Source organism: Babylonia areolata, chromosome 26 (assembly GCF_041734735.1).
Source record: "Babylonia areolata isolate BAREFJ2019XMU chromosome 26, ASM4173473v1, whole genome shotgun sequence".
Lineage (NCBI taxonomy): Eukaryota > Metazoa > Mollusca > Gastropoda > Neogastropoda > Buccinidae > Babylonia > Babylonia areolata.
The window spans coordinates 45,454,280-45,479,425 of NC_134901.1; the positions used below are offsets into that span (position 1 = coordinate 45,454,280).

The window sequence follows — 25,146 nt, forward strand, 5'->3', positions numbered from 1 at the left end:
TAGTGAGTGTAAACACTGATGGAATGTAGAAGCCTGCACTAAGGAACACTCACATAACCACTAAATGTGTGCACCTAGAGCGGCAGGGTAAGCACTCACTATAAATGCACTTTATCATTATTATCATCATCATCATTATGTACAAGCTGACCAAACGCCTGCATGATTTGGGGCAGGAATATTGCTCGGGAAACAACTGAGCAACTGTGACATTCCTAACATGAAGACAATTTTTTTTCTTTTAATATAAAAAGAAAAAGACGGGTCAGATGTACTGTTCACTGGAAACTGTGAGGAACCTACCCCATCCTGCCTGCCACAGTAAGCCACATCATAAAACCCAATAAAGAGGGTGCGGCTAAAAACAGGGGTGGTACCCTCCCTGAAGGCAGACATGAACAATGGGTGTGTGTGATCATTCACTTCAGGAAATGGAAATGACATACACATGCACACAGCAGTAACATCATCAGCATTTTCATAAAAAAAATACATTAAGCTAATATTTCCAAAATAACAATGTCCACAAAGCTGGCAGTTTGGGTGTAAGTAGAACTGAAAAGACAAATCTTACAACTTGCAGATGACCAACATGATGTGAAAGTATCGCATTCACTGAGAACTTTACACACAATCCTAAAAACATATCATTCCTGACTGACATTTTCAGAGAGAGCTTTTGGTTCTAAAATTTGGTGATAATTTCCCCCTTTTCTTTTCCTTTACTAAAGTACAGTCATACACTGAAGAGCTCTGTGAACAGCTTTACAATAAAGGTAACATCAGCAATGTTTGTTTCACGTTGCCCAGCTGTGTCACCCTCCACCCTGTGGTGAAACAGGCCTCTTGGTCTGGGTTTCACTGGCCCAACAGGTGACACAGCTTTCACTGTTTCACCGGGTCACACTCTCAGCCCACACCTTCACACACCCAACCCAGCTGCCAAGGAGTGGTGTGCATCAGGTGTGTCTCTTGCCCGGCAGGTAACACACATTTCACTCTCTCAGCCCACACCTACACACACACAGCCAGCTGTTGAGGAGTGTGCATCAGGTGTGTCACTCGACACGTTTCACTCTCTCAACCCACACCTACACCCACCTAGCCAGCTGTTGAGGGGTGTGCATCAGGTGTGTCACTTGACACGTTTCACTCTCTCAACCCACACCTACACCCACCTAGCCAGCTGCCAACAGGTGTGCATTAGGTGTGTCACTTGACACATTTCACTCTCTCAACCCACACCTACACACACACAGCCAGCTGTTGAGGGGTGTGCATCAGGTGTGTCTCTTGTCACACACTTCACTCTCTCAACCCACACCTACACCCACCTAGCCAGCTGTTGAGGAGTGTGCATCAGGTGTGTCACTTGACACATTTCACTCTAGTCAACCCACACCTACACCCACCTAGCCAGCTGTTGAGGAGTGTGCATCAGGTGTGTCTCTTGTCACACACTTCACTCTCTCAACCCACACCTACACCCACCTAGCCAGCTGTTGAGGGGTGTGCATCAGGTGTGTCACTTGACACGTTTCACTCTCTCAACCCACACCTACACCCACCTAGCCAGCTGTTGAGGAGTGTGCATCAGGTGTGTCTCTTGTCACACACTTCACTCTCTCAACCCACACCTACACCCACCTAGCCAGCTGTTAAGAGGAGTGTGCATCAGGTGTGTCACTTGACACATTTCACTCTCTCAACCCACACCTACACCCACCTAGCCAGCTGTTGAGGAGTGTGCATCAGGTGTGTCTCTTGTCACACACTTCACTCTCTCAACCCACACCTACACCCACCTAGCCAGCTGTTGAGGGGTGTGCATCAGGTGTGTCACTTGACACGTTTCACTCTCTCAACCCACACCTACACCCACCTAGCCAGCTGTTGAGGAGTGTGCATCAGGTGTGTCTCTTGTCACACACTTCACTCTCTCAACCCACACCTACACCCACCTAGCCAGCTGTTAAGAGGGGTGTGCATCAGGTGTGTCACTTGACACATTTCACTCTCTCAACCCACACCTACACCCACCTAGCCAGCTGTTGAGGGGTGTGCATCAGGTGTGTCACTTGACACGTTTCACTCTCTCAACCCACACCTACACCCACCTAGCCAGCTGCCAACAGGTGTGCATTAGGTGTGTCACTTGACACGTTTCACTCTCTCAACCCACACCTACACCCACCTAGCCAGCTGTTGAGGAGTGTGCATCAGGTGTGTCACTTGTCACACATATCACTCTCTCAACCCACACCTACACCCACCTAGCCAGCTGTTGAGGGGTGTGCATCAGGTGTGTCTCTTGTCACACACTTCACTCTCTCAACCCACACCTACACCCACCTAGCCAGCTGCCAACAGGTGTGCATCAGGTGTCACTTAGTCTACACCCACCCACCAAGCTACAAAGAGGAGTGTGCATCAGGTGTCACTTGCCACACGTTTCACTCTCTTGACCCACACTTACACCCATCCACCCAGCTGCCAAGATTATTGTGCATCAGGTGTGTCACTTGACAAATGTTTCACACTCTCAGCCCACACTGCACACACCCAGCCAGCTGTTAAGAGGAGTGTGCATCAGGTGTGTCGCTTGTCCAGCAGGTGACACACGTTTCACGCTCTCAGCCCACACCTACAACCACCCACCAAGCTACAAAGAGGAGTGTGCATCAGGTGTGTCACTTGACACGTTTCACTCTCTCAACCCACACCTACACCTATCCACCCAGCTGCCAAGATTAGTGTGCATCAGTTGTGTCACTTGCCACACGTTTCACTCTCAAACCCACACCTACACCCACCCACCTACAAAGAGGAGTGTGCATCAGGTGTGTCACTTGACACACGTTTCACTCTCTCAGCCCACACCTTCACACACCTTGCCAGATGCCAAGAGGAGTGTGCATCAGTTATGTTTCTTGACACACTTTTCACTCTCAAACCCACACCTAATCTACATACACCCACCCACCAAGCTACAACGAGAAGTGTGCATCAGTTATGTCACCTGCCACACGTTTCACTCAACCCACACCTGCACACACCCACCCCCAACCAGCTGTTTAGAAGAGTACCTGTTTGGTCAGGTGTATAACTTGACACATGTTTCACTTGCTCAGCCCACACCTACACCCACCCACCCAGCTACAAAAAGGGGTGTGCATCAGGTGTGTCACCTGCCACACCTTTCACTCTCTCAACCCACACCTTCGCACACCCACCCAGCTACAAAGAGGAGTGTGCATCAGGTGTGTCATCTGCCACACCTTTCACTCTCTCAACCCACACCTTCACACACCCAGCCAGCTGTTAAGAGGAGTGTGTATCAGGTGTGTCTCTTGTCCAGCAGGTGACACGTGCTTCACTCTCTCAGCCCACCCCTGCACCCAGCTGCTGACAGGTGTGTGCATCAGGAGCGTCACTTGTCCATGACGTGTTGCAGTGTGGTCAGGTTGTGGGTGTTGGCCTTCTGCAGAAAGTCCAGCCACTTGGCGTCTCCCTCCACCGTCACGTGGGAGTGTCTGCAAAGTGACATGACATGCACACCTGTTCATCACCTGTACTCTCTCTTTACAAGGGATACCCACTGAGGTGGAGCACTTTTCTTGTTTACGGTGATGTTTTATTTTTTTGGTTTTTGTCGTCTTTTTGATGATGATGAAAGTGGGATTAAAAACATGTTTCTTAATACAGTCAGTATTATTTCTGTGAATGAAATAATACAATTATCATGTGGGTTTAAAAACATTCTTCTTATTACACTTACAGTAGTTTGAAACCTACTTTCCTCAAACCAGGCCTCAGCTGCATGCAGGTCATAAAGCACCAGCCTTCTGGGAAGGAGTATCACAGAATTTCATCCAGATCAACAAAGTACACATACATGTGGAGTGATGGCCTAGAGGTAACGCATCCGCTTAAGAAGCGAGAGAATCTGAGCGCGCCGTTTCGAATCACAGTTCAACCGCCGATATTTTCTAACCCCCCCCCCCCCCTCCACTAGACCTTGAGTGGTGGTCTGGAAGCTAGTCATTCAGATGAGACGATAAACCGAGGTCCCGTGTGCAGCATGCACTTAGCGCACGTAAAAGAACCCACGGCAACAAAAGGGTTGTTCCTGGCAAAATTCTGTAGAAAAATCCACTTCGATAGGAAAAACAAATAAAAAACTACACGCAGGAAAAAATACCAAAAAAAAGGGTGGCACTGTAGTGTAGCAACACACTCTCCCTGGGGAGAGCAGCCCGAATTTCACACAGAGAAATCTGTTGTGATAAAAAAAGAAATACAATACAATACAATACCTTGACAGAAACCAGGCTATCACAGAAAAGTCAAGTGCCTGGGGGGTCGTTCCACTCTTTCCCCCTTTCTCTCCTAATTTTCTCTCTGCATGTCTTCATAAGCAGCTTCAGTGTCAGTCAAGTCATTGGAATCATCACTAGCACTCCAGCACTTCTCAGTCAGTTCTTCTCTGTTTCTTCACCCCACAGACAGAAGTGAGCCATCATCATGACATGCCTTGGATCAACCTAAGTCCTTACTGGGTGAAAAATAATAAAATCACACAGCTCCATTTGCTGTAAGGTTTAACTTTGTGATTCGACACATCTCTCTTTTCTCAACAGGTTTGTAAGCTGGAGAAACTATAAAAGAATATAAAAAAAAAAAAAAAAAAAAAAAAAAAAGAAGCAAAAAATGAACATACACTGAGATTTGAGCAGAAACCTTTCCTATCCCAGGGGGGGGGGGAAGCTGATTCAAAGTTACCACTAGTGCAGTCTTGCCCCACATTGCAGGTGCCAAGAACCAGAATAAATTAGGAGAATGAAAGAGAAAACAAACAAAACGTACACAGGAAAAAATGCAGACAAAAGTATTTAAGTGAAATGCAACTCACCTCAAAATGCTAACCATGTTGCTGACCACATCTGACAAACCTACAGCCTGTGACAGAAACAACACTTCAGATACTAAGTAAACCAGAAAAGGAAAAAACATGATTAAGCCATTCAGCACAACCCAAATGTTACCACTAACCAATTCCAGTCATTCAACACCACCCAAAATGGTACCACTAACGAATTCCAGTGATTTAACACCACCCAAAATGGTACCACTAACCAATTCCAGCGATTCAACACCACCAAAATGGTACCACTAACCATACAACACCACCCAAAAGGTACCACTAACCATTCAACACCATCCAAATGGTACCACTAACCATTCAACACCATCCAAATGGTATCAGTAATCATTCATTACGTATCTGTGCGAGTATGTGCACCACTGTATGTGTACGCTTACAACTCCTCACATGTAACACTAACACTCAAAGACAACACAAACAGAATGTCAAATAATGTGTGACAAAAAACAATGTAAAACACCTTACCTGATCAAAAACAGATTATTTAATAATGTGTGACAACAAACAATGTAGAAACACTACACCCGACTATCAAACAGTGTATCATGTGAACAAACTCACATTGCTCCTCACAGCCGTGTGGTTCATGGGGGCGTACATGCACGATGCCAGGTCGTCCACAGCAGGACTCAGCTGCTGAGCACAGTCGCTCAGATCGTCCAGCTGAGCCACCTGGTCGTCCGAGTCACACCGGCCTCTGGCCGTGTTGGCCTCTCTGGCCTTGCCCAGCAGCTTGCTGGCCGTTTTGATCAGCCCCTTCACTGGCCCGGCCATCTCTTTCTCCTGGTCAGTCCACGTCAACGTGTTGTCTCTGTCCTCCTCCCCCTCCTCGTCCTCCTCCCAAAATATCTCGTCACAATGTCCATCCTTGGCAATAGTCTGTGGACAGGTGTACACTACTTGTGGTCACCTTAACTCTTTCACTGCCATAATTATGTGACTTTAGTTGACTAGACAAAGCGCCGCCATAGGCAACTTTAATAAGCCTGGGGAATTGTCCAGGAGAGTTTCCTCTGAAAACCGGCAGGGGTCCAGGGGCTGCCTTAGGCCCCTGGTTGGGTGCAGGGGGATTGGGGGAATGGGGGGGGGGTCCAAGTGGCAAAGCCCCCCTGGCTGGAAACAAAATTAGTGATTTTTAAGAGGTTTTGGGGGCCTCTCCTCAAAGCTAGAAAAATAATTCACAATTTCTTCTCTGATCTGTACTCATCAATTTTTTTTTCCTCTGAATGTTTTCCCCCCTCTGAAATCAACTGCTCTTCCACTGAAAATAGCGGATCTGCTGAGAGTTCCCCAGCCTGTTTAACTGACTTGACAGTGGACCGCAATAGGCGACTTTAGTTGCACTGCCACAGGTGACTTTAGTTGACTCGACAGTGCACCGCCATAGACAAATTTAGGCGACTAGACAGTGCACTGCCATAGGCGACTTTAGCTGACTGAAAAGTGCACCGCCACAGGCGACTAGTTTGACTAGACAGTGCACAGCCATAGGTGACTTTAGTTGACAAGACAATGCACCAACATAGGTGACTTTAGTTGACTAGACAGTGCACCGCCATAGGCGACTTTAGCTGTCTAGACGGTGCACCGCCATAGACGATTTTGGTTGACTGGACAGTGCACTGCCACAGGCATCTTTAGTTGACATCAAGGGGTCATGTCAAAAGGACCGTGTGCCACATTGCAACAATGCTGAACAGTTGCAGCCAGTTTCCTGTGCAATGGAGCAATGACTAACCTTCGCCCCTTGACCTAGTTTGAAGTGAACAAGTCCACTGTGTCGTTTTCACAAGAGCTGAAGCCTGAGGTTGAGAGCTTCAAGTCTGGATCATTGTTTTGCTGGGGAATGTTTTTCACACAGAAACCTGGTGGTGAAAGAGTTTACAGCCATGCTGATAATATCAACATTTCTGTAACGTTCTCTCTGTGTTATAATATCTCACAGCCCTTCACAATAACATAAACAAGAGAGGCAAGGCCTTCAAGACTCACTTGTGATAAATTAAGTCCCCTAGCATTAATTAGTAAGTAATTTCCCTTTTTTACTAGCTGCACCAAAACGTTTGCAAAATAAATAAAACTTCCATGCTTAGCAAAAGAAGTTCCTGTTTGAACAAAAAATGATATTAATGACTGCTCTTGTTGTTGGGTCAGAATATCAGATCAAAGTGCCAAGTTTAGAGAATACAAAAAAATATAAATATAACAGTAAATGCAGTTTGCATATAATTAGGCTTCATTTTTTTTTTTTTTGTGCCCATCCCAGAGGTGCAATATTGTTTTAAACAAGATGACTGGAAAGAACTGAATTTTTCCTATTTTTATGCCTAATTTGGTGTCAACTGACAAAGTAGTTGCAGAGAAAATGTCAATGTTAAAGTTTACCACAGACACACACACACACACACAGACAACCGAACACCGGATTAAAACGTAGACTCACTTTGTTTACACAAGTGAGTCAAAAATGGTGACAGCTGAACAACAACTGACCTCTTCAAGTTCTTCCAGAGCATCACCGACGAAAGCAGCAGACTGTTCCAGTGTCTGTGTCGCTGCCTCATTGTTGTCTGCAATACAGACAGTCAGGATCCCTTGACCATGTCGCTCACGTGTCCAATTTGCCACTTCCACATGACGGCACATTTCTCTTCAACACCTCCTCAACTATCTTTCAGTTTCAGATTGCAACATCTCTAACACCTCCAAATCTCTCTTTAACCTCCACATCTTTCTTAGACACATTCACATGTCTATCTAACACCTCCAAATCTCTCTTTCAGTTTCAGACTGCAACATCTCTAACACCTCCAAATCTCTCTTTAACCTCCACATCTTTCTTAGACACATTCACATGTCTCTCTAACGCCTCCACAACTCTCTTCAAGACTTCCACATATCTCTTGAAGACCCCCACAACTCCCTTTAAGATGTCATCTGTCTTTAAGATCTCCACATCTTTCTTTAACACATCCACAACTCTCTTTAAGATTCCATATCTCTCTTTACAGCCTATACGTCTCTCTTAAAAGACTCCTCCCTCTTTCTTGAAGACCTACACGTCTCTCTTTAAAACGTCAACTTCTCTCTTTACAACCTTCACATCTATCATTTCAATACATCTTCATCAATCTGACTGGAAATCATTTCCATAATCATGTCACACCTGTAATATCTGATTGGAAATCATTTTCACATCCATGTCCCACCTGTAATATCTGACTCGAAACCATTTCCACATGTTATCCTTGTCACACCTGTAACATGCTAGGTCCACACTGTGATGTAGCTTCTCCAATGCAGTGCATTTTTCACACTGCAGCTGCGCCATTTCAAATGTAGCACATACCTCATTAAGTGTGTATCATACCTAATGTAACACACTTCCCTATCATGGATCTACCATGGTCTGTGTACTGTAACGTAAGCTGTACCACGTTTTTACCATGTTAAACACAACACATGAGACAACAGCAGTGGACTCGATGCCCACAGATATAACACAACTCCGCACAGTCATGCACCTCCATGACAACATGTATACTTACTTCTAGGAAGACGGGGGTAAATGCTCACTCCTTCCCACACCACGCCTGTTGCTTGCTTGCGTTCACTTGACCTGAACAACCACAGGTGAAACAATACTGGTCTGAATAACCACAGGCTGAAACAATAATGCCCTGAATAACCACAGGTAAAACAATAATGCCCTGAATAACCACAGGTGAAACAATAATGCCCTGAATAACCACATGTGAAACAAAAATGCCCTGAATAACCACAGGTGAAACAATAATGCCCTGGATAACCACAGGTAAAACAATAATGCCCTGGATAACCACAGGTGAAACAATACTGGTCTGAATAACCACAGGTAAAACAATAATGCCCTGAATAACCACAGGTGAAACAATAATGCCCTGGATAACCACAAGTGAAACAATAATGCCCTGGATAACCACAGGTAAAACAATAATGCCCTGAATAACCACAAGTGAAACAATAATGCCCTGGATAACCACAGGTGAAACAATAATGCCCTGTATAACCACAGGTGAAACAATAATGCCCTGAATAACCACAGGTGAAACAATAATGCCCTGTATAACCACAGGTGAAACAATAATGCCCTGAATAACCACAGGTGAAACAATAATGCCCTGAATAACCACAGGTAAAACAATAATGCCCTGAATAACCACATGTGAAACAATAATGCCCTGAATAACCACATGTGAAACAATAATGCCCTGGATAACCACATGTGAAACAATAATGCCCTGGATAACCACAGGTGAAACAATAATGCCCTGAATAACCACAGGTAAAACAATAATGCCCTGAATAACCACAGGTGAAAACAATAATGCCCTGAATAACCACAGGTGAAACAATACTGGTCTGAATAACCACATGTGAAACAATAATGCCCTGAATAACCACAGGTAAAACAATAATGCCCTGAATAACCACAGGTGAAACAATAATGCCTGAATAACCACATGTGAAACAATAATGCCCTGAATAACCACAGGTGAAACAATAATGCCCTGAATAACCACAGGTGAAACAATACTGGTCTGAATAACCACATGTGAAACAATAATGCCCTGAATAACCACAGGTAAAACAATAATGCCCTGAATAACCACAGGTGAAACAATACTGGTCTGAATAACCACATGTGAAACAATAATGCCCTGAATAACCACATGTGAAACAATAATGCCCTGAATAACCACAGGTGAAACAATAATGCCCTGAATAACCACAGGTGAAACAATAATGCCCTGAATAACCACAGGTGAAACAATAATGCCCTGAATAACCACAGGTGAAACAATAATGCCCTGAATAACCACAGGTGAAACAATAATGCCCTGAATAACCACAGGTGAAACAATAATGCCCTGAATAACCACAGGTAAAACAATAATGCCCTGAATAACCACAGGTGAAACAATAATGCCCTGAATAACCACAGGTGAAACAATAATGCCCTGGATAACCACAGGTGAAACAATAATGCCCTGAATAACCACAGGTGAAACAATACTGGTCTGAATAACCACAGGTGAAACAATAATGCCCTGAATAACCACAGGTGAAACAATAATGCCCTGAATAACCACAGGTGAAACAATAATGCCCTGAATAACCACAGGTGAAACAATAATGCCCTGAATAACCACAGGTGAAACAATAATGCCCTGAATAACCACAGGTGAAACAATACTGGTCTGAATAACCACAGGTGAAACAATACTGGTCTGAATAACCACATGTGAAACAATAATGCCCTGAATAACCACAGGTGAAACAATAATGCCCTGAATAACCACAGGTGAAACAATACTGGTCTGAATAACCACAGGTGAAACAATACTGCCCTGAATAACCACAGGTGAAACAATACTGGTCTGAATAACCACAGGTGAAACAATACTGGTCTGAATAACCACATGTGAAACAATAATGCCCTGAATAACCACAGGTGAAACAATAATGCCCTGAATAACCACAGGTGAAACAATACTGGTCTGAATAACCACAGGTGAAACAATACTGCCCTGAATAACCACAGGTGAAACAATACTGCCCTGAATAACCACAGGTGAAACAATAATGCCCTGATTAACCACAGGTGAAACAATACTGGTCTGAATAACCACAGGTGAAACAATAATGCCCTGAATAACCACAGGTGAAACAATACTGGTCTGAATAACCACAGGTGAAACAATAATGCCCTGAATAACCACAGGTGAAACAATAATGCCCTGAATAACCACAGGTGAAACAATACTGGTCTGAATAACCACAGGTGAAACAATACTGCCCTGAATAACCACAGGTGAAACAATACTGGTCTGAATAACCACAGGTGAAACAATACTGGTCTGAATAACCACATGTGAAACAATAATGCCCTGAATAACCACAGGTGAAACAATAATGCCCTGAATAACCACAGGTGAAACAATAATGCCCTGAATAACCACAGGTGAAACAATAATGCCCTGGATAACCACAGGTGAAACAATAATGCCCTGAATAACCACAGGTGAAACAATAATGCCCTGAATAACCACAGGTGAAACAATAATGCCCTGAATAACCACAGGTGAAGACAGCAACCAACATCACATTTCTTTTCATTAGCTCTGAACTAAAGCACAATAGCCCCGCCCCCTTTTTTTTCTTCGAGTATTGTTTTTTATTCTGTATTATTGACTACAGGAACGTCTGATTTTGATCATGAATACTTCATATTGTCTTTTATTCTGTAAATCACAACAGAAAAGTCTTATTTTGATCATGAATACTTCATATTCTCTTTTATTCTGTAAATCAAAACAGAAAAACCTGGTTTTGCTATTGAATAATTCATATTGTCTTTTATTCTGTAAATCAACACACAAAAGTCTGATTTTGATCATGAATACTTCATATTGTCTTTTATTCTGTGAATCAACACACAAAAGTCTGATTTTGATCATGAATATTTCATATTGTCTTTTATTCTGTAAATCAACACAAATAAGCCTGATTTTGATGACATATATTAAGTATTGTCTTGTATTCTGTCAATCAACACAAAAAAGCTTGATTTTGATAATATATATTTAGTATTCTCTTTTACTCTGTATTTCAACACACAAAAGCCCGATTTGGATAACAAATATCTAGTATTGTCGTTTACGCTCTCAACCAACACACAAAAGTCTGATTTTGATCACAAATACTTGATTCAGCACATCCACACCCCCACTCTCTCCCACACATACCCTGGGTCTAACTGAGCCAGGCTGGTGACCAGAGTTTGAACACTCTCCAGTATCTCCACCACTGCTTTCTGCAGGATTTTGCGCAGTGTCATTCCTGCACATATATAAATATATATATATAAAAACACATTATTCACATCTTTTGGGGTTTTTTTCGACAGAAACACATGCACACTAGTCTAAACATACACCGCACCAAGTTCATTAGAAATTATACATACGCTGTTGGACACACGACTAGCTTCATTGGTCACTAACTCCCTCACCAGTTCCAGGACAGTTTGAAACACCTTTCTTATCATTGTTATTATCATCATCACTATCATCATTGCTTGTTTTATATAACTGTTATTTTATTATCGTTATTATCATTATTATCGTTGTTGTTAATAGCCCGCCTGACCACATATCAGAGCTGAAAACACAGTCAATATCAATTTCATAGGACCTAAAAAATAAATAAATAAATAAAATAAAAGTCAGGCACAAGTACAATCATCATCACTTGCCAGTATGTAAACCGAAGACAAGCCTCTGGTGCTGACCATTCCATTCATTTTTTTCACCAGAGGATAAAAAAAGAAAAACATGATGAATACACATAATACGCAAAATTATACAGATAACAAAAGGCATGCATGCAAAGCCTAAATACACCAGTAGGCAACTGACATTTCCTGTGTGCAAAAAAAAAAAAAAAAAAAACAAAGAAAGAAGGCCCACCTATCAAAACCAGAAAAAGACAAAACCTATTCAAGACTTTCAAGAAATAAAACACACGTGAATGGTCTCCATGCGCTTTTTTTTTCTCAGGGACTTAAATACATAAATGAATACAAATAAATAAACACCAAAGACGCAGATCAGCTTGTCAAATCATGCAAGACTTCCGCCCCAGCACCAGTGCAACCGAGCTTATCACCAGGCTGGAACTCGACCCCCTCAAACTGCGCCGCACTGCAGCCAAGGCCACCATGATGTACAAGATCATGGGTGGCTTGGTTGAGGTGGCACACCAGAAAGGTACTCTGGTGTGAACAAATAGAACCGTCCGAGGCCACCCAGAGAAACTACAGGTCCCCTTCTCCCACACTGACTCCCACAGGCACTCTTCAGCTGTCCGTCTGTGGAATCAGATTCCAGACCATATGATCTCAGCCATTTCCCCTCAGTCTTTCGAGACCACGACGGAGGCCTGGCTGCAAGCCTCAGGTTCTGTATAGCTTCAGGACAGAGGTTTTTTTGTGTTCTTGTTTGGTTTTGTTTGTTTGTTGTTGTTTTTTTGACTGATGCTGTGTGGGGCCTGGGTTCCCCTGGTTGAACTATGGGGCTTAAAGGTCATACACAGACATTGGTCACCTAAAGCGCACACCCCTGTTGTGGATTGTTGCCCTGTACAGGGATTACCACAGGATTACAGACAAGACGAGACAAGACAAAACCAACCTTGTGTTTTGGGCAGAGAGTAGAACATAGAAACGAGTTCCAGAACGGTCTTCTCCAGACTGCTGACCATCCCTCCACTTTCCTGTCCATTATCACACTTCACATTACAGTCAATATACTGCTGACCATCCCTCCACTTTCCTGTCCATCATCACACTTCACATTACAGTCAATATACTGCTGACCATCCCTCCACTTTCCTGTCCATCATCACACTTCACATTACAGTCAATATACTGCTGACCATCCCTCCACTTTCCTGTCCATTATCACACTTCACATTACAGTCAATATACAGCTGACCATCCCTCCACTTTCCTGTCCATCATCACACTTCACATTACAGTCAATATACTGCTGACCATCCCTCCACTTTCCTGTCCATCATCACACTTCACATTACAGTCAATATACAGCTGACCATCCCTCCACTTTCCTGTCCATCATCACGCTTCACATTACAGTCAATATACTGCTGACCATCCCTCCACTTTCCTGTCCATCATCACACTTCACATTACAGTCAATATACTGCTGACCATCCCTCCACTTTCCTGTCCATCATCACACTTCACATTACAGTCAATATACTGCTGACCATCCCTCCACTTTCCTGTCCATCATCACACTTCAAATCAGAGTCAACAATCATGAACATCTTCATCATTGTCATTAGTATTTTTCTTGCCTCATTTGGATCAATTTCCATTTATAAAATCAAAGTTGAGAAGTGTTTTGATGATGCTGAAAGTATTTTGTGTGTGTTGAGGTGGGAAAGAACACTGAAGACAGTGATTTAGTGTGTATGTGTGTGTATGTGTGTGTGTGTGTGTGTGTGTGTGTGTGTGTGTGCGTGTTTTTGTGTGTGTGCATGAACAAGGGTGCAAGCTAAGTACATGTATCCACAAAACAATAAAAAGGTGCTAACTGAAATGTCGATCTGGTTCATGTGCACATAATATACACAAACCTAGACGTATACAAGGCAACACACACACACACACACACACACACACACACACACTAATTCAAGTTATTCACACAGCCATTTGACAAGCATGGCAGGCCTAGACGGTGAGAAAGTAGTGACACAAAGCGAAAACAATGACTGAAAGATACTTTCTGACACTACCTTGGCACTGGGGTATGGTGGACTGGTGAAGGCCAGAGAAAACTTGGTGCCTTCCATCGACACAGCCTTCAACACTGCACCTGCACATACACACACACACACACACACACACACATGACATGAGAAAATACCCGTTTAAGAACACACAAGCCGAAGGAAAGAAAAAAAAATTAAATCATCCATGACAGAAGCCATCTTCATGCAGATTGTTGGTAAAATATCTATGGGAACAAAGCATTTAAATACAAAGAAGTTACAAAAGGATTATTGTAAAGAATTATACACACACGCCTCCACAAACATATGTTTGTGCATTTGCTTTCATGCAAACTATTCACAGTTTAAAGACAAACTAAGCAAACTGCTATTCTCATTTTTTTTCCAAGGACCAAGGTATTGTCATCCTTCCCACTCATTACCCCCAATATTCTGTTTATGCAACTCATGGATGATTTTGTGCAGACACATGTATACCAGAAACAGTTATGTTAAATCATTATGATTAACTGACTAAGAAGTGAAGTTCAAACATCTTGCAAGTTGATAATGTATGCTTTTGTCTACCAATTTTTGTATGCTTCTGTCTCACTAAAAATTTAGACAAAATGACTAAACAAACACAGATCTCTCATTCAACTGAAATACAATGAAAGATTCTTGGACTATCACTCTTATGTTAAAGGAAATCACTTAGAAAAAATGTATTTAATTAATTTCAGTTCTGTAAAATGTGTACCAGTAATAATCCACAAAGAAAGTGTACCTTGAGAATTTTTTTCCCTGGCATTTGGATTCTTTGTCCTACAGATTTCTAAAATGTCCTGTTCAATTCCCTGAACTAGAAAATGTGTCCTAAGGTTCAGAATTTTCAGACGAAACCCTGTCAACATGAAGCAATATAAGAAGCCCACACATGTTCTGACAATAATTTAATACAGACACCTAACAACAGAAAATACAGAATATTACCCAAATGATCCCAATATTTATCTGGGTTAAATTTCTCCATGCCCGTCTTGGTGCTTTCTCCATCTGGAATAATTCAACAATAAACAAAATATTAACATGTGGAAAATTTCCTGTCATCATCCAAATTGCAGTACCAACATGATTTCTTTCAAACAATCAAAGAAATGCATAAAGTCAAAATGCACACCTTCACTTGCATGTTCTGAATTCGATTGGTAGTTTCCAGTATTTGCAATATGTACTTAAAGTTAAACTAAGCTAAACATCTTTGAAGAAAGAAAGAAAAGTCTTATGTGCAGCATCATGAGAACAAAGGGGAATATTTCACACACACACACACACACACACACACACACACCATGTGCAGTGAATCTGGATAGATTAGAGAACAGTAAAATGGCAGTAAATGAGGTGAGACATGAAGTAGAAAGATATCCTTTTGATCTATTAGTGTGTTTGCTATCAAAATTAAGACAAACTGCTGGAAATAAAACATAATATCATCATATCATACACAAGCAAGAAACAGTTTTATCATTTTCTTTTTCATCAGTCACATGTTTCATGCGTATATGAAAACAACAGAACACAACTGCAGGAAATGTGAAAAATGATATTGCACCACAGACTGAAACTAAGTATCAGTATCAGTTCAAAACAAGTAAAAAAAAAAAACACACCACCGCCACCACCTCCTCCCCTCCAAATTCTAAGATGAAAACTTTGAATGTTATATGTTAGACCCTAGTAAGTAAAAATGACCAGAAAAAGCCTGATAATTACACATAGGCAAATTCAGAGCAGTATAAATGTTCATTCTTTGTCAGGACAGTAGCAGACTGGAAGAAACTAGAGGAGGGGGTTGTACAGGCACACTCCGTCAATGCATTTTCTGCAGCGTTGGGCAGAGTGCCCTTGGCTGCCTCCCAGGAGTAAATCAACCCCCACATCCCCTGGCCCCCCTCCCTACCCCCTCGGGGTGTCCGTTGGAGCAGTAGACACCCCCCCCCCCCCCCTCCTCCCTCTAAGGGAGACACAGTGCTGAACCAGGACATCTTGGAGAACAACTTGACATCAACTGTGTCAGTTGGAGTAGAATATAAAGTTTTCTTCAATATAGTTTTTTTTTTTTTTTAAACAGTTTAGTGAACTTATATATAGTTAAGTAAATATAGATGCGGACAATTTGAGCTTAAAACAAATATATTCATTGACTAAACAAGCCATGCGCTCCCTTCACCTGTTGCGACGATAATCTGCAAAGGTTCCAGCAACGTATCGTTCCAGATTCCAGACGTAATCCTACTATTAAGCTAGACGGACGTGATTACCTTTAATTTGTTCGATAACCAGTTTCAGGTTATCTTCCAAGTTCTTGAAGATGTTTACATGCGAGCCCGATGCCTCTGCCATGGCTGAACTGTGACGATCTGCCGGAAATGGTGGAAGGGACGCAACTCTAGAGCACTCATGTCAGTCAAACAGCACAACATTACACCACGAACTGAAAGCGCGGATGGAATCGATGCCAAAATAGTGCCAGCTCATAGAGAGATCTGCTTTAACTTGCATCTCTCTTTCGCTTCAAGGGGGCTTCCCCCCACCCACCCTCAACAGGGTGTTGACCCTGTATGAGGGTCTGGGTGATCCCCGGCCTGTTTTAGAGGATTGGATTTCAGACTGTTCTCAAGTTATGCCTGAATAGCGAGTCTTTTTTCTTTTTTAAAAACATATTATAGATAATCGTTTAAAAATCAAAATATATCAGGAAACACATTCCTATTTTTCATGTCAAAATGGTCGTCCAGTGTGTTTTTCCCCGCCCGTCATGCTCCGGCGTTTTGGGGTGTTCTTTTTCTCAGTCACCGGTCGTCGTGACTCGCTTTCAGGGTGTTCTTTTTCACCTGATGATCGTCCAGGGGTAATCCCCCCCCCCCCCCCCCCCCCCCCCCCCCTTAAGATTGTTCAGTGTTCTTATTTCATTTCATGGTCATACAGAGGTGCTCTTTTTTCAACTCATGAACGTTCTTTCAATATCCCGGCCCCGGCCGGCCCCGACATCAGGTGAACGTTCAGTGAACGTTCAGATGTGTTCTCCCCCAACACCCAACACCCGGGCCAAGCCCCCGGATCCTCCCCGCGCTCAAGATCGGTCAGATGTGTTCTCTACCACCTCGTGGTCGTCAGTAGAGACGTATTCTCCGTCCCGGCCCCCACTCTTGATCCTTAAGGGGTGTTCCGGCTTTCCTCCCTTCATGAACGTTCACCGTGACAGTGTTCTTTTTCTTTCCCTCGGCCGCTCATGAACGTTCAGTGCATGGTGTTCTTTTTAGTTCCCTTAAGAACGCGCAGGGTATATATTTTCTCCCTCATGAACGTCTTAGGGGAATGTGAATGGCTCTGGCTGACACCTGAACTCACCGCCGGGGTACCGGCGTTAACCCGGCGTGCTGAAACAACCTCTCACTGGTCCTGTGCTTTTAGTACAGGTCCGGCTGAACGCGTTACCCGTGCCATCAGGCACACGAGACATATTCCGTTCAGTTTACAGGGAGTGTGCATGCTGGGTTCATTGTACTTGTCAGTTTCCTTGCGGCGCCACCGAACGCAATAACATGGATTACATGGATCTTTAACCGGACCACGGTCAGTGTGTCATGTTTGATCTTCTGCATGCGTATACGCACGACTGAGGAGGTTCAGGCACAAGCAGGTCTGCATACACGTTGACCGGCCTCCGAGTTGGAGATCCGGCGGCGTAAAAATTCTCCACCTCCAAGCCACTACCAGGCCCACTCTTCAGTTCGGCCAAGAGGGTTTTAGAACAGTCAGCGTTCGGGATGGGTCCCGTGAACGGCCAACTAGCCCCCAGTGCTGCAACACTAAGAGCCAGCGGTGCCATTTTGCCTTCTAGTTTGACAGTCATAGTCCTTCACAAAAGGAGGTTAAAGTAAATTGTTCTCCGCCACATGCGTGTTGCTCGATATCTTGAAATATGTTGTTTTTTGGTGTGGTTTTTTTTACCTGACAGCACGGCCGGACTGACTTCGGTACAAGCTATTTTCCTCGAGTCACTCCAGTCACGTTACATACCGCTGCCGGACAGGCATCGGAACATATACACATCTGTCGATGCTGTACAACTGAACATTTAGAACTTTAGGAAATCCATGCATTGACTGGCATTGCAACTAAAACAATACCAAATTGCACTGACAAACTTGATGGTAAAATGCCGACCTGGGACTCCATTTGCCAGCACTTTGTTTGTTTGTTTGTTTGTTTTGTTTTGTTTTGTTAATGACACGTATTGCCAGAAAACAGTGGACGAGTGACCCCTTTTATAAATCGATCATTGCGTCTCGTACAGATTATTCTGAAGATGTGTGTGTAGCTATAAAAAGAAATTTTGAACTGAAAAAAAAAAAAAAAAAAAAAAATCAGGCGAAGTGAATGTGTCTCTGTAGACACAGATGCTCAATCACAGTCATGAGATGTTGCTTACATAATTGTGATCCCCCGCGATGCATAACACTGTAAATAATCATTGATTGCTTTACTATGGAGTAACCTGGGAGAGTAGACTACACAGCGCACGCTCATCCAAGGACTTGTTCAGGACTTGAAGTAAGGTTGGACCCAGGGGCGTTGCACACAATTAAAATGCACAGTCATCTATGTGAAACAGATCATGAACGGAAACCCCGCATCCATTTATAGATCGTACGGGGATTTACCGAGTGAGGGGAAGTCCCCTTCCCATCTGGCGATGCGAGAGGCGTTCAGTCTGTCAGTGGGTGTGTGAGTGTGGTGAAGTCTGTTTCATCCTGTGGAGAAAGGTAATTGTTGGACTGTGTACGTTCAGCGGCTGATTTCTGAATTTACGTATGTATCATTCATTTATTTACTTTTTTTGTGTGCGTGTGTGTGAGTGCGCGCGCTTCAGCTTGACTGAGGGCATCATAGCATGGCAGCCACACTGAGGCCGCGTAGGCTTGCTGTCTCGAACTTTGTTCGGTTGTCCCGAATAAGTGACAAAGGCAAAATGGCATTTCTGGATCTTTTCTAAGCCAGTTTGAAATGTTAAGGAAATGTATTAGTTTTTCGTTTCTTCGTTTTTCTTGTGGTATCTATAACTGTCTCCTTTACGACTTGAGTCGAGTGACGTACGTGTACGCAAGTCATTATTTATAGAAACCTCATTGGCCGAACGGACAAAAACCAGTAATGTGACACACACACACTGACACACACACACACACTTACACACACATATCTACACACACACACACATATATATATATATGTGTGTGTGTGTGTGTGAATCTCAGTACAATACATTGGTATCATTATATCACACACACACATACACACACACTGACACACACACACATATCTACCTACACACACACACACACACATATATATATATATATATATATGTGTGTGTGTGTGTGTGTGTGTGTGTGTGTGTGGTCTCTGCACATTGTCTGATTTCACTGCAGGCCTGGTGACAGACCACAACCAACCAACCGGCGGAAGAGAAAGAAGAGGAGGAGGAACAGGAGGAGGAATGATACAGTGAAGATTGAAGAGGAGGCACGTACCTTCAGCAGCTTCAGTCCACTGACCCCAGGAACCTTCCCTCCATCAGACTTGAGACTCCAGTCCCCACAGATAATAATTATCTGCACTCCTCGTACAACGCTGGGGAGGGAACGAACATAAAAAAAAAAGTACAACCTCATATTCCATCCCTCATACTACTCTCACTAATTAGTGTTGTTGTTTTTTTCTCCTAAGTAAATGCTTGCTTTCCATAGCGTGTGTTAAGAAAAAAGAAAGTGTGTCAGACGTTCGCTGCTCTGAAGCCATGGACCCAAACTGTTCCGTCCGACCACCACCACCATCACCACCACCACCACAACTGCAACCATCGCTACAACTACTACAACCGCCACCGCAAGCACCACCCCCACCACCATCACAACTACCGCCACCACCAACATCACCATCACCAGCAGCTATGGCCACCCACTTCCTGAACCTTCAGGTACAGCCTGACCAGGCCTTACTGCACAGAATCCAACGGCTGCAGCACAGACTGCAGACACGGCTGCAGCAGGAGGCAGCAGCAGGAGGAGGGGGCAGGAGGGGGGCTGAGGAGAAGCCTGAGGTGGAAGAGGGCAGCGGCGGGGGGGTGCAGGTGGTGCACGAGGAGAACCTGCACGTGACAGTGTGTGGACTGGGGCTGGACGACGCGCAGCGCGAGGCGGAGGTGGTGCGGCTGCTCCAGGCTCCCAGCATGTGCCGTGACGTGCAGCGGCTGTGTGGACAGCAAGGCAGTAGCGGCGGCGGCCCTTCTGTCGTCACCGTGCGGCTCCGCTCGCTGCACGTGTTCCTTCCCCTGAACGCGCCGCCCGGGACGCGCGGCCCCTGTGCTGTGGTGATCCCGCTGGACGAGGCTGGTTCTGGGGCGGTGATGAGCGTGGTGCGCCATCTGCGCGCGGCCCTGGCAGGCTTCCTTAGGGAGAGGGTGACCAGGGAGGCGGGGCTGCCCTACTGCCCGCACCTGACGCTGGTCCAGAACTGTTACCATGACGATCCGGTGACCAGTCTGCTGGACTACGCCAAGGAGGAGGAAGAGGGGGCGGAGGAGGAGTGGGGGCGGTGTGAGGTCAGTCGGGTGTACCTGAGCCAGGTGGGTGTCATGACGGAGCAAGGGGTGTACCGGCACCTGGTCTCCCTGCCTCTCCGTCAGTCCCACACAGAGTAAACAAAAGCAGGCACCGCAGAAGTCACATTTTAGTTTTCTTCAAGAACCCCTGGGGAACAGTCTTTGTCATCAAAACAGGCAGAAAATAAGGCACTAAACAGATTCTTTGTGGGTGTGTGTGTGTGCGTGTGTGTGTGTTCTACTGACCACCATGAAGAAAAGGAAATTGAAGTGGTAAGGCCACGTCTCACATTCAACAGGACTGGCAAAGACCTTCCTGCGGAGAACAGTGCAGGGAGCAGGAAGAAGAGGCACTGAGGCAGAAGAAGAGGCACTGAGGCAGAAGAAGAGGCACTGAGGCAGAAGAAGAGGCACTGAGGCAGAAGAAGAGATGGAAGGACAACATCACAGAGTGGACATGTCTAACCCCGAGTTAAACGGTCAGGACAGACAACGGCCAGGAATGGAGGAGACTGGTTGCCAAATGAGTGGTGCCCCCCACAGTCTACGAGACTACGGGATAGATAAAGAGACAGTGTTGATGGAAGCTCACATGCTGCTCTGTGTTCTTGCTGTATCAGATGTCTGGTGTTTGTCATTCATCATGTGTTTGTCATGAATGTGTCATTCATGATGTGTTTGTCATTCATGATGTGTTTGGAGCTGTGCAGCTGCCTGACATGCGTGACCCAAGAGCTGCCTCTGATCCTGCCCTGCCTGTTGGCATTCCATGTCCCACCTGCATGTGTGTTGTTGGACTTTGGGCTACAGAGTCACATGCCATGATGTCCACAGATGGTGTTACAACATATCCCATCGTCTTCCTCAGTTCACGAGAGACATTGACACTTTTTCGACAGCAACACATTTTTTTTTTAGTGCAGGCCACAACCACCAGGATGTACTTTATCAATTGTTTGTGTGGATAATGATGATGATGATACAGTTCTTATATTTTCATCTCTTTTTGTTCTTTTAAGTGACACGAACTATATTCATGATAGTGTAACACTTTTTATGGTGTTTTTTTTATAATGTGGCCTCAGTTGCACACAGGTCATGGGGAACCATCAATGTTTTTTTCAGTGCTTCACATGTCTTCTTCATTGACACCCCCCCCCCCCCCCACCCCCCAACCTCCCTCTCCAGTTTTATTTCTTCTTTCTGAAACAGGTTTTTTGGTTTGTGTGTTTTCCCCCCCATTGTTTTCCCGTTATACTGCAAGTTTTGTCACAGATTTAATCGAAGCGAATCACTCACGGCTGTGTACATGACTGATTCTGGGTATCGGCATTAAGAATGAGTTGCTTTAAAGAAACATTTTTACTTCATGATATTCATGCTCTGCTGTTTCTTCTTCTTCTTCTTTTTTATCACTCTGATTTATGTAATGCTACATTTTCGTTTTATTTAATGTTTTTTTTAATTTTTGTTTTAAATTAGTTTCTCTTAGCCAGGTGAGATTTATCACTGGCAAATGTACGACATATTGAAGACTTTAGTAAATATTGATGATTATACTGAACTGCATAATAAGGAGAGGAGTGCAAAACCTATTTTCTTTAACAGCAGGTTCAAAATAAACAGACTATTCAATCAACATCTGTGTGGGAACATTCACATTATGTACACAACTAATATAAGTACAAAATAAGTCTCTTGAAAATCACACACACTCTCTCTCTCTCTCTCTCACACACACACACATCATTCAAATCAAAATATACATATCTGATTGACTTAATGCAATACATCTTTAATAATCAAACTAGAAATGACATTCAAAAGCGCCCAAAGACTTGTCAGCCCAAATGATGACACACACACAGACACAGGAAAGGCTGAATTAAAAGGTCAAAAAGTAAAACATGTTTTTGTTATGCTGAATACAAACATGTATATCTACAGAATAAGTCATTTTTTGCATGAAAAAGTGGCTGTCTCAATATATATCTTACCACTCTTAAAACAAACAAAAGAGTCAATATAATTTTCTAATTCTCTGTCACTTTCCAGTATCACAAGTATTTGGATGAAACAATGACAACCCCACTGCTGTCAAGTCGGTTATATTTTCATCAGAATCACGTCTCATTTTTCCAAACGCAGTCATACTTGTCATTAAAAAAATATGAAAAAAACTGACAGCCAGTCTGTCACGGTACTTTAAAAAAAATCAAACACACACAATTATCAAGCCTGCACATCCCAGTTCTCATATCCGTGGGTTCTAAGTTAAAGGAAATTTTCTATCTAAAATTACGTTTCAGTAACATACTTACCGTGACCCACTAGTGCAGACTCCGGCAGGGGTCTGACATTCCTGTCCTGTGCAAACTACTATCCGCCTATGTGGACAAAATGAAAGTAGCTACGGCCGATAACCTCCCGGAAGTAGGTAACCTCCCCTTTGCCCCCCTGACTAGCGCCCTCTTTTTCCGGCAGCCATCATGACTCCTGTTCCTGTGCTCTTCATATGGCTAAGTTTTTTTTGTATTTTCTGCCTGTCTGTCGATTCTCTGGCGTTCTTGTTTTTTGTCAAATTATGTCTCCAACCAGGTCACATAATTATATAGCTCGATTCGGCGATCGCGCTAAAATGTTATCCTGACTATATCATTTTAAATATTTCCTCTGAATAAATGTATTGACAATCATCAAAAGATTATATTCTATTTCATTTGACATCAAACATTCATCATAAAAAGATCAGATATCGTCAAACACTTTTTGCAGCAGAATTCAAAATAATAATAATAAAAAAGAAAAGAAAAGAAAAGAAGTACATGTTTTCATGTAACAATCAAACAAAAGAATCAACAATATAATTTTCTGATTGTCAGTCAGTTTGTGGTATCAGAATTACTTGGATCAAGCAATTAACTATGATTGTCAGTCAGTTTGTGGTATCAGAACTACTTGGATCAAGCAATTAACTAAATTACAGAAAGGAGGCTGCTAAACTGTATTCCAAGAATCATTCATGCAAAACCATTATCAATTGCATAAAAACCATGAACAATCATACAAGGCCACAGATCAATTTCCTCATGATCAAGAGTTTGTCACTCACTTCACTCTCACGACACAGGCATGCCTGATATCATGGGAAACTCACACACCTGAAAATGAAGTATGGCTGCCTACATGGCAGGGTAAAAACGATCAAATATGTAAAAGCACACTCGTGTGCATATGAGTGAATGTGGGAGTTGCAGCCCTCAAACGAAAAAGAAGAAGAAGAATGAGAATCTCGAAGTTTTTTCCAGTTTTGGAATGGACTGGCGAGAAGCAAACTTCCATGATCACTTTGATGAAAGAATTGCATTCATTTGTATTTCTCTTTTTTGTCACAACAGATTTGTCTGTGTGAAATTTGGGCTGCTCTCCCCAGGGAGAGCGCATCGCTACACTACAGTGCCACCCATTTTTTTGTATTTTTTCCTGCGTGCAGTTTTGTTTGTTTCTCCTATCGAAGTGGATTTTTCTACAGAATTTTGCCAGTAACAACCCTTTTGTTGCCGTGGGTTCTTTTACGTGCGCTAAGTGCATGCTGCACACAGGACCTCGGTTTATCGTCTCATCCGAATGACTAAGCGTCCAGACCACCACTCACAGTCCAGTGGAGGGGGAGAAAATATCGGCGGCTGAGCCATGATTCGAACCAGCGCGCTCAGATTCTCTCGCTTCCTAGACGGACGCGTTACCTCTAGGCCATCACTCCACATTTCAAGATCAGCATGCTTTTTCACAGACTCCAACACTGATGATACTGTACAAAGAGAAGTTAGAACAGGATTGTACATAACAGTCAGTCACTTCAGTAGCTAGCTCATCCACCTCGGGTCACCCTGACCTGAGTCATGGAGAAAAAAAACATATCATGATCTCAATGTTTGGTGTGGGAGAACATGTCCAATCACTGATCTTCATTTTTGACTCACTTGTGTAAACAAAGTTTATGTTTTAACCCGGTGTTCGGTTGTCTGTGTGTGTTTGTGTGTGTGTGTGTGTGTGTGTCTGTGGTAAACTTAAACATTGACATTTTCTCTGCAAATACTTTGTCAGTTGACACCAAATTAGGCATAAAAATAGGAAAAATTCAGTTCTTTCCAGTCATCTTGTTTAAAACAATATTGCACCTCTGGGA

At 43.4% G+C, this 25,146-nt stretch overlaps 2 protein-coding genes across 5 annotated transcripts; one reads left to right on the forward strand and one right to left on the reverse strand.

Annotated features, from left to right (window-relative positions):
- Nucleotides 1-69: 69 nt before the first annotated feature.
- On the reverse strand, nt 70-16,858 carry LOC143300388 (cyclin-D1-binding protein 1 homolog). 3 transcript variants are annotated; one of them, XM_076614013.1, is made up of 11 exons: nt 16,612-16,858; nt 15,281-15,343; nt 14,312-14,391; nt 13,180-13,261; nt 11,734-11,827; nt 8,494-8,564; nt 7,439-7,515; nt 5,507-5,824; nt 4,913-4,959; nt 2,389-3,533; nt 70-2,184 (listed from the first exon to the last, which is right to left on the reverse strand). In XM_076614013.1, exons 1-10 carry the CDS (start codon nt 16,691-16,693, stop codon nt 3,431-3,433), a joined length of 1,017 nt encoding a protein of 338 aa, XP_076470128.1. In that variant the 5' UTR covers nt 16,694-16,858; the 3' UTR covers nt 70-2,184; nt 2,389-3,430. The 3 variants fall into 3 exon arrangements, with proteins under 3 accessions (XP_076470128.1, XP_076470130.1, XP_076470129.1); XM_076614015.1 differs by having other exon boundaries at nt 16,521-16,643; XM_076614014.1 differs by lacking the exon at nt 70-2,184 and adding an exon at nt 2,323-2,342.
- A 1,973-nt stretch (nt 16,859-18,831) lies between these two features.
- On the forward strand, nt 18,832-22,575 carry LOC143300382 (uncharacterized). 2 transcript variants are annotated; one of them, XM_076614001.1, is made up of 2 exons: nt 18,832-19,165; nt 19,786-22,575. In XM_076614001.1, the coding sequence occupies exon 2, from the start codon at nt 20,154-20,156 to the stop codon at nt 21,054-21,056; it is 903 nt and encodes a 300-aa protein (XP_076470116.1). In that variant the 5' UTR covers nt 18,832-19,165; nt 19,786-20,153; the 3' UTR covers nt 21,057-22,575. The 2 variants fall into 2 exon arrangements, with proteins under 2 accessions (XP_076470116.1, XP_076470117.1); XM_076614002.1 differs by having other exon boundaries at nt 18,832-19,119.
- Nucleotides 22,576-25,146: the final 2,571 nt, after the last annotated feature.

Coding starts and splice junctions, on each gene's coding strand:
- LOC143300388 (XM_076614013.1), bottom strand. CDS start 16,693: ATGGCAGAGGCATCGGGCTCGCATGTAAACATCTTCAAGAACTTGGAA. Junction 14,392..15,280: donor TAAATATTGGGATCATTTGG/GTAATATTCTGT, acceptor GTGTATGTGCAG/GTGCAGTGTTGAAGGCTGTG. Junction 11,828..13,179: donor CTCTCTGCCCAAAACACAAG/GTTGGTTTTGTC, acceptor ATATATGTGCAG/GAATGACACTGCGCAAAATC.
- LOC143300382 (XM_076614001.1), top strand. CDS start 20,154: ATGGACCCAAACTGTTCCGTCCGACCACCACCACCATCACCACCACCA.